The following is a 10560-nucleotide window of genomic DNA, read 5'->3' as shown; positions in this document are numbered from 1 at the left end:
TGGTTTATTATTTTCGTAATATAACAAAACTGCAATAATGTAAATAATATGATCAATCATAAATTACTTTTTCAATCAATTTTTGTTTTTTAGTATTTATTAACCAACAAATAATTAAGCATATGGTGATTTTTGTAAATTATTCAACGACATAAAATTTTAATTAAATTGAAACAAATTAATTTACTATTTCAATGTTAAGTTTATTTATGAAATATATTAAAAGGTATATTATCAATAATATGAAAATGAAAGAAAAGAGTTATTTACGTTTTCATTATGCTACAGGGACGAGGCACCATATGAAAAGTAAACGGTCAACGACGATAAGGTAATAATGGTTCTGTTTATATGAGTTAAACTATAATACTATAAAAGTATGGTAAAATAGAATTTTTAATTTTTTAATATTAAAATATATATATAAATATAAAAAAATAACAAAACGAAATATAATAATAAGTTTGAATAGTTTAGCATTATTTAAAACTATATTTCAGTTGCGTAGTATTGGATTGTCGTATTACAAAAAATGAAAATATAACTGTACGCAGACTTCGACTTTTAAAATTTAAATATCATATGGTAATATATTAAATATATATTGGAAGCACGCTGTGTAGACAAGATGATCATAGAAAAAGCATACGTTTTCTGTATTCTCCAAATTCATAAGAGATTTATATATCTTATATGACATATAAAAACTTAAAAATGTTATAAATAATAAAAATATTCAAAACTTAAAATCTGACCCAACTATAATTTAAACGAACCAAATCAAAAAAGTATTAACAAATTCAAAAGAAACCTAACCTTAAATCTAAAAGATAATTTTATTAAAATATGATTACAAAATAGTGATTCCATACTTACATCCATTCACAAAATTGTACAAACAATAAAATCCAATTCATCTATCAATTAACTTTAAAATTGCTTCATCTTATAACATTGCTAAATATTTAGACTCTTTCATTAAAAAAAAAATAGTTTTGGTTATGTTTATTAATTCTTATGGTTTTGTTGAAAAAATTAATAAAATTAATATTGAACCCAGGTAAAAAATTATTTCTCTTGGCGTAAAAAATTATATTCTTAAACACAAAAAGTGGTCCTTCTTGAAGGTTGACCTTAAATAACAACGGTGGTCCGTTAGATTTGGATCTAATTATTTGATATTTCATTTTTTTTCACGTACCGAAAAAGCAACAATTTTGAATGATACGAATTCACATCATTAATTATATATAAAATGTATATAAATTAATTATATTTATTTTAAATATTCTTAGCATTCGATAATTAAGTGACCGGCCCATTTACGAGTATAACGTAAAGAATAAAAATGAAAATAAAATATTATAAACATTTTGTATTCTCTTTGGTTATATAGATATATAATAAGTAATTCTGCCCCGTATTTTTGTAAATTTTTATAAAAGCCATAAATTCATCGAAGTTTTACCTTAACATATTTTGATAATATCTTTATTGTATTTTTTAAGTCCTGGTTAGTTTCTAATGTTTTATGCCGTATATACTTTTGAATATATGTTATACATAAATCGTGAAACTTTTGACAATTTATATCAAAATTTTTTTTTAACTAAATAATCTCCTTCAATAACATCAATCAATATTTCTATTTCAGTATTAATAAAATGTTCATTCTTTCTATTTTTTAAGTTATTTAATAAACTTTTTAGTTTAGCAGTTAATTCAAATGCCAAAATGTTTCCCTTTCAATTTTTTGAATATAATTATTGAACAGTGTAACCATACTTTGTATAAACTTCATATATAATAGAGCAGTGACGTTTTGAAAAAAAGACAATCAATATTTTAGGACTCGAATCTTGTGAAAGAAAATACGACTTTAAGCCATCAACATCAAAATAATTCTATCAATTTCAGGTAACAGCGAGAGCCATCTTGTTTTAGCATGTGATAAAATTCACGGAATTGGAAAATTATTCACAAAAATCACAAAATTATTTTAATTTTTCTACCCTCACCGTATAAATGTGAAAATATGCAAAAAGTTTTACTGTAATAGCTTCTGCGTCAATAGGTAAACTATCTGACGCTATTTGTATAGCATTGTGTAAGATACGAGCGTTGCAATCTAACCCAATTATATTTTTTTTAATTTTGTCTGAAGTTTTGAGAGCACGTTATTTTTTATTTTTCTATCCACCAAAATTAGTGTTTGTATTATCAGCCGATAGTACAACATTTTTTTGTTTTAATCTGAATTTAGTGAGAACGTCAATAATTTTAAAATTAATTAAATTGGACGTTTCACCGGTCAAATTTGGGAACTCTAGTATTTTGTTTTTTACACCAAAATTAGGCAAAAAATAACGAATAACAACAGGTACCAGTTTAATTGTTTTGTGGTTGGAACCGTCAATTAAAAAAGATACATAATTCGCAAAAGACAGTACTTTTAAAGTATTATCAACTATGTACGGGCAAATAATGTTGACAACTATTTCCCTAGTTTTTGTTTTTGCATAAGTGAATTTTTTTGTCATTTAAACATTGACGAATCAATTCCTATGTACAAGATATAGAACCAAAGATAATTTCATTGTGCATGACTGTATGATACACAAAAGTAGCTTCGCGGGCGGCAAATAAAAAATCGTTTTCATTAGGAGTCAAAGCAGAATAATAGTTGGAAACTTTATCAGATTGAATTGATAATTTATGTTATATTAACAACTTATGTTTTTGCGTTTTAAGGTGATCGTTTATGTCTATTCGTCCACCATAACTTAGTGAAAATGTTCCATGGCAAGTTGTACTCTGTAAATTGAAATCGTCAGTAGATTTAAGTTTTTAAAAAAATGAGAAATAATTTTGGAACTTTTCATTAAAATGACAAAGTATTTTAGGCGGCATAGTCACTATGTAAAATAATGAACTATTTAAAATTATGACACTATAAAGTATTTCACACTAGCATACGACTTGTATCGTCAGCAAATTACTCTTAACTGATGTATAACTATATAAACTATAAACTATACATACCGTTAAATTAGAGTTGCCATACGTCTCGGAAAACCGGTTTTGGACTTCGTGTCCCAGTGTCCCAAAAACATTTTTCGGAACGTCCATACGTCCCAGCTTAGACGTTTAGAGGAAATTTAGGAAATTTTTAATTTCGACCATTTTATCTCAAATTACATTTTTAATCGTAATTGATTAACAATATATAATAAACACATAATTTGTAATTTATACATACAATATATTTTTAAATATTGTATTGCCGGCCATTAATGGTCCTCTTCAGTGGCCTATACATAACATTTGTATCGGAGAGGGGGATCATTTGCAAATAAATCATTATTTTTATTTTATCATTATTTTTTTTACGTTTCTAACGCCCTCGTACTAAAAGCATTACTTTATCATCTTTAAAAATAGGCCTAGGGGCAATCAGACCCCCACATCCCCCCTTGCATACGTCACTGGTTCTCTCAATATATTAAAAGTTATATAAAAAGTATACTACTCAATAATTTGTTTGTTTTGTCCCGGTTTTGCCTTATAAATTTACATATTATTTTTTATAATCACAGTATTCAAAATTTAGAACCATAACAAAGTTTTTTCCGATTGAAAATGAATATGGTTAAAGGCAGTAGGTTGGCTAAATTTAGAAAGCGATTATAACTGTGATGTTCGTACATTTCGACGTTTGTTATCAAAATAATTTACGACTACTCGTAAGTCATTAGGATTTGTTCAAAATAAAATCGATAACCAAGTAAAAGAATAAAATTATATTGACGATTTTAATTTCCGAGACATTACTATGCAAAAGTCCTGATTCAGTACAAATCCAGTGCCGGATTAAGGGCCGATGCCGTCCTGGAGTAAATAATGTTTACCTCCCCCCTTGCCCTCAAAGAAATAAAGTTTAAGTGAGACAAAAAAAAATCCTTGTTTCTATGTAAAAATTAAAGTAGAAGGAGGTATCCCCAGTTCATTAGCAATATCCTTTTGTTTTTTTTCTCAACCAGTCCTTCATTGTACTTCTTTAAAATGTTAAGTTTGTCCGAAATCGATAGTGCTTTATGTTTTATACTACTAGTATTGATTATAGAATACTTGGAAAATTGTATAACTGAGTACATTAATTAGAAAACTACGAGAATTGAATATTTAAAGTTACCTAGCTTCAAATTTGCAAATAGGTGGTTTTTAATTGTATTTATTATATTTTATTACTTGTATTTCATACACCTAAGTGATGACTAGTTGACTTCCAAATCAACGATTTAAAATTGTGTATATTTTATAATTTTTTTTTTTAACACACATTAACTTAACGCACTTTGTTAACCGAGCTATACTTTAAAGTTGACAGCCTGTAAAATTGAGAAGAGAAATGTGCGTAATTAAACGGGAACCAATTCGGCTATACCTAATAAAATACCTTTTTCAGACGGGAACCAATTCGGTACCAGCCCTGACATTTTCGTGTTCGGCGAGAGGGACTCGTCATCGGAATTACAATTTCACCGGAAGTCCAGCCGCCGAGTGCATACGCGGCCGAGCGTTACCCCCGCGCCGGCCCACCAGCCGCCACGAAGGTTCGAACCTAGTCCGCGGGGGTTGGAGAGAACCGCGTGGCGCGCGTGCGCAGTGGTCGCGGGGCCGGTGTACGTTGCACAACTTTACCACACCCGCGTCGGACGCGTTTCTTCCGCAGTATCGTTTCAACTGGCTTTCGTTTCGTATTTATCTCTCTCGCGACACCTTCAATTCTTATCGCGCGCGAGAACACCGCGAACCTCGATCCAGACGCACAACCGCTGCAGCCATTGTCGCACACTCATGTAGGTGTTACCGGTAAACGCGTTCGTGTCGGTTCGAATGCTGAAACACTCGCGTCTCCGCCGAGAATGTGTACCGTTCCGCGGAAGGGCTAATCGGGCACATTTATTTATCCCCCCCGCCCCATCAGACAACGGGTTTTCGACGTTTTTTATAAGCGATGACCGGATCCGTTGCCTAAAATATACCGGTTGTCTGCGTTTGAAATCTCACCGCAAACCGTACGAACGTCACGTGTTGACCTCCACTCTTCGGTCTCGGGCCATGTAAGGACATGTGGTATCTCGAATATATTTCCAGCCCCTTCGTCAGGTAAACCTACCCCAAAAAAACCTAACTTCGAGCCAACTAAGTCCTTTGTTTTAATTATTCTGAACTTAATAATCCTTTGTATAATCTTGTTTGAAATGCTCTCTTAGGTAAAATACGGTTGAGAAAGTTATTTTTGGTAACACGATTGAGAACGCTCGATTTTTTTTTCCAACGTTGCCAAATGTAATCGATCGATAATAATATTATGATCACAATAATCTGTTGATATCTATCGAACTTTTATCGGATTAGCTGGATGTTAATAAAAACTTAGATACCAGATATGAAAATGACGATTAAGCTTTGCAGTCGTCGCACAAACTATTCGTCAATATATTTCATAATTTTATAAGTTCTATATATTTTAAAAAATTTAATTAATTTTAAAACTACACTACAGTTGATCAAGTTGAACTTCAGTTTATTTTCAACCAGTGGGCAGTCACACGTGCATTTTATGTTTTATTTTGTCGGTTGTGTTTATTTTTTTAATTTTTAACGTATTAAATATTTTTAATTTTAAAAATGAGCCTCTAGTGGTCGAAAGTGTAATGCTAAAATTCTTAGAACTTTATCATAAGCATAACAGTGTCAATTACGTGTCGACCGCGACTTTTCAACTGAGTTCAAAATAAAATTGAAACATGTTCTGTTGAAGTGTGTGAATAAAAACTGATTCAAATTATATTCAATTCTTGTTGATCAACTATAAAGGTCGATTCACACTATACGGAACGTCAACGTCACGTCACAGACCGGCAACGTCACGTTAAATATGTTATACATTCACATCAAAACGTCAAACGTAAGCGTCAAATTGTAGGAATCATTGCAGTTTACTGAGGTTGCTTAGACCATATCCAGGCTCAACGATAAACGGGGACATCGAAAAACAAGTATTCAATTATAGATTGTCTCGAGCTCGTCGTGAAAATGCTTTTGGAAATTTGGTACAAAAATTTAGAACTTATTTTAGAAGCATAAATTTATCCCCTGAGATTCAATTCTTTCCCTATTTTCGTCCATATTACATCTTTATGATGATTATCACTGTACTTTTTATGTGTCATATTGTAAAGTTCATCATATAAACGAATTTTTTCTATTAAATTTGACGGAAACGTTCAGTTGTCACATTCATACTATCCGAACGGACAAGAACGGACCGGTTGCGTCACGTCAAAATATAGTTTTCGATAAACGTTGCCGCTTCGTGACGGTGACGTTACGTATTGATGACGGTGTATGTGAACATTGCGATATAAACACATAGTAACATATTTTGACGTGACGTTGACATTCCGTATAGTGTGAATCGACCTTAATCGGTCAACTAAACTTGACTCATGAGAACGCGCCTTAAGTGCTAAAAATAAATTTTGTTTTGAAACACCCTAACAACCAAAGATCTTTATCACATGCGGTATAAATAGGTAATTGGATAAACCTAAGTTGTAATACCTAATACAAGAAACTCCTATTTCTATGAAATCATTATAAATCTCATAGTCCGTGGCTACGCGAGCGTTCAAAGTGCATCAATACGCGTGTCCTTATAAAGTCCGTCGTAAAAGTAGATACATTATAAGTTACAGGAGCACACACGCATTGAATAATAACGCACATTGATACCCACGTCAAATTTGGTCGACGCATTTTCTCTTCAACGCACATACAACGTCCAAATTATAAAATTCTTATATATTCCTCATTAAATAATATTCTTTAATTAAAATAAACTAGAGGTACAAATTTTGGACTTGGGGGTGCTAAGCACCCCTTTATGTGCGCCAATGTGGGCCACAATCGCCAGATTTATAAAATATTTTAATAATTTATAATTGCTTTTAAATTTTAATACTGTTAGGTATCATAACCCAAGACATAAAATCAAACACGGTGATTTGTCATTTGTATCTCTTAACTATTAATCCGTCCATTTCTCTGCGAATCTGATTTAAACTTTTTTACCGCATATCTAAGCGGCTATGTTGTGGAACTATATAATATACAATTATTAAGGTTTTCCCGAATCCCAGCCACGCTACTAGTGTAGACGTATTTTAATGTATGTTTTTATCATTCGAGCGAATAGAAAGACAATTATTTTAATTTACTAATTTACAAGATAACCTGCGGTATAAAATCAACTGGGGAATTTTATTTTATTTGATTTCGAAAGACCAGCTACTTGTTTACGACTTAAAAGTTAAAGACCTATCGGCCTTCGATTTAACGCTAATCTCGGACGGAACGTCGACATCTTGCGGGGAACTGTCGACGGTTAGGTTAACGACGAAACATTAACAAACAATTCCGGTCGTTACGTTGTTATGTCGTTTTGCGTACACGCGTTGTTTACGCTTCGGTGCGTGAGCGGTCTTCGATTCAGGTGTGTCCGTTCATTTCATGGAAAATAGTCCAGCGGGCAAAAGTCGTTTTTTTCCCTTTTCACTTTTCCCGTCGTGTTAAGAATATTATATTGGTACTCGCACACCGACCACCATTACACACGGTAAAATTTCTATCGACCATCTGCAATCTGAACTCGTTATTGTAACAGCAACGTCATTCACCACCTACTTAATCGAACTATTTTATTTTAACGTTTTTCGTTTTCCTTTTCATCAAGGTAATCCTAAACGATACGTATATCCAGTATCGACGGCTTGAATTCAACTAACCTTATACGTCATGGAGTTCCAGTTCAATATCAAGAATGTAGCCACTGAGGAGATGCTTAAAGTCGACAACACGTTGATGGCAGTTGGACACGAAGAAAACTCAGAGTGAGTGCATGCACGTTGTAATTTTCCGGAGTTTTGACTGTACTTACGATAAGTTGAAGGGAGTGCCTCTTCTAGTTTTTTTTATCAAGTACCTGCAATTGCATTGATACTATTAAGATTCGTGTGATATTTGTACTAATTGTCACTGCTTAGTTACGTACTTTGCTTGGATGGAATAAAAAAAAATTAAACCATCACTCTGCTTTACCATTAAAAAATATAACAGCCAAAATCTCCATCTGGACTACTATTATTGGTCTAAATAATGTAATATATCTGTGCTAATTTTACAGTTTAAAAAATTGTATGGCCAAGATCATTGATGAGATGGGCAAAGCATCAGCAGTGGCGCAAGAGTTAAAAACGCCTGTTACCAGTGCTGACAAGCTTGTCAACTCAGATCACATAGTCTACTTGATGACTGAACATGATAAGCCAGGGTATGTGTTCCAAATATGTCATAAATGTAAAATGTTCTTTAAGTTATCACTATTAATAACCGTTCTGTTAATATTTTTATCTAGGCATTTTACTGTTGTCGGAATTTTGAAGATGGGATGGAAAAAGTTGTTTCTCTACGATAAAGCAGGTTCCCGATCCGAAGCCTTGGTGTACTGTTTATTGGATTTTTACATTCACGAGTCCAAACAGCGTAAAGGCTATGGAAAACGTTTGATCGAATATATGTTACAGGTACTGTAAAAACAGTTTTGTTTCTTAATAAAAATATTAAGTAATAATATTATTTAAATATTTAAAGGATATTGATTTAGAAGCCAAACATTTAGCCATTGACAAGCCTACTAAAAAGCTAATGCAGTTCATGTGGAAGCATTTCCAACTATCTAAATTAGTAAACCAAGGAAACAATTTTGTGATTTTTGAAGAATTTTTCGATGAATCTTGTAAGATCTTGACTTAATATACTTAAGCTTATAAAATTGTTAATGAACTATGTTAAATTGTAGTGGATGAAAAGAATCATGATAATTCAGGGCATAGGTAAAAACATTTTAATTGTGAATTTATGAACATTCTGTAGGTATTATACAACATTTTTTTTTTTTTTTTATAGAGCATCAGCTTATCAGCGACAGCCTAAGTTTGGAAGGCACGGAGCCCACAAACATCATGATTCTATGGGCGAAGTAAGTGTTAATTTTAAAATCTTAATTGTTATATAAATAATAATTCCTTAATTTTAATCTCCATAGATTGTTCAAGGTGAAGGTGATGCTGCATTTGTAAAGCATAAGTACAATCCTGACACTGAATTGTAAGTATTAATATTTAAAAATATTTAACTTAACTGAATGATTTTATTTATAATATTTTAGCGTTAATAATCAATTCAAAGAGGAAAACCCACATCCTGAAAATCTTGGTGCATTTCAAACTGACAGGGATGGAAATTCTGTGAAACGAGATCTTAAATTTCATCACAATTCTTTATGGTGAATCAAAAACTAATTGTGTATACCACCAGTTTCCAAACTTTTCATTCAAGATTCCCCAAAATTAAAATTTGAGTCTCCCATGAATAAATTAAATAAGATACAGATTACAATAATTATTTGACTCTTAACTGTTTAAATATACCAAATAATTTGACTTGTACATCAAATTAGTATGAAAGTAAAGTGATATTTTCACTCCATGTCTTTTCCGATATAAACTTTTAAAGGAGACCTAACAGTTTGGAAACAGCTGGTGTATATCAATAATATTCCATTATCCTATTTAATGCCATTAATATAAAATATTAATTTCAATCAAGCTTTTATTTGTAATTGTATTATTTTAATGATTATAATTGTTCAAGCAAATTTAACTTTTATTTTAACTAATTAAAATGTTCTCTAACAATGAACCATAGTTCCTCAATTGAGTTTTAATAATGTTTAAAATTACATTTTTTAATAGCAAGATTATATTTAAATATGCTTCAAACATTAATCTTAATATATATTTATTCATTTTATTTTTATAGTTTTTTTTAATTTAAAAAAAAAAAATACAAAAATATTTTAGACTTAACAATTATTTTTATTTTTTTTTTTGTTATATTAATGTATTATATTCCTGGAAATAAGCAATTTTATTTTTAGAAGAGATTTGTGCTTGACCATGAATTATCATTCATTTTTTAAATTCTGATCTAATTTAGAGATTTTTGTATCCTAATTCTTAGGTGCCATTGCCTGAATTCAAAAAATAAATGTTAACATTGATGGGTATGGGGTATAATTACTTTTCAAATAAATTATAATACATGTTTATTCTTATTATTCAGCAAAATAAACTAATATTAAATACAGTTCCCTTTAATAACCCTTTATAAAGCAAAATATTTCTTTAAAGCATTATAGTTTTTTATCATAAAAACAACAATTTTTAAAATTATTGCCATAAATATTTTAAGATACAAGATATTGCAAAGTCAATCCATGATAATTTCGAAATAAAATATAACAATGGAAATGCAACTTATAATCCATTGATAAGGTCCAAATATAACACAATAGGTTCCATTGATTTTGAACAATTTCCTGAATTTTGTGCCAAGAACTATTCTTTTTTATACATTATTCTGTGAATGTGC

At 30.9% G+C, this 10560-nt stretch overlaps 1 protein-coding gene across 1 annotated transcript; it reads left to right on the top strand.

Annotated features, from left to right (window-relative positions):
- Positions 1-4498: 4498 nt before the first annotated feature.
- LOC112683925 (alpha-tubulin N-acetyltransferase 1-like) lies at positions 4499-9877 on the top strand. Its single transcript, XM_025555145.1, has 9 exons — positions 4499-4859; positions 7802-7958; positions 8252-8398; positions 8483-8651; positions 8719-8863; positions 8927-8960; positions 9034-9106; positions 9173-9234; positions 9296-9877. Exons 2-9 carry the CDS (start codon positions 7864-7866, stop codon positions 9414-9416), a joined length of 846 nt encoding a protein of 281 aa, XP_025410930.1. The 5' UTR covers positions 4499-4859; positions 7802-7863; the 3' UTR covers positions 9417-9877.
- The last annotated feature ends 683 nt before the right edge of the window (positions 9878-10560 follow it).

This window comes from Sipha flava, unplaced genomic scaffold (genome assembly GCF_003268045.1).
Source record: "Sipha flava isolate LNK unplaced genomic scaffold, YSA_version1 237_pilon_pilon, whole genome shotgun sequence".
Taxonomy (NCBI): domain Eukaryota; kingdom Metazoa; phylum Arthropoda; class Insecta; order Hemiptera; family Aphididae; genus Sipha; species Sipha flava.
This window is presented reverse-complemented; position numbering and strand designations above follow the sequence as displayed.

What these genes read in the sequence shown, in the direction of transcription:
- LOC112683925 (XM_025555145.1), top strand. Translation starts at nt 7,864, where the DNA reads ATGGAGTTCCAGTTCAATATCAAGAATGTAGCCACTGAGGAGATGCTT. An exon ending in ACTGAACATGATAAGCCAGG is followed by an intron (nt 8,399 to 8,482) that starts GTATGTGTTCCA and finishes ATTTTTATCTAG; the next exon opens with GCATTTTACTGTTGTCGGAA. An exon ending in AGAATTTTTCGATGAATCTT is followed by an intron (nt 8,864 to 8,926) that starts GTAAGATCTTGA and finishes GTTAAATTGTAG; the next exon opens with TGGATGAAAAGAATCATGAT.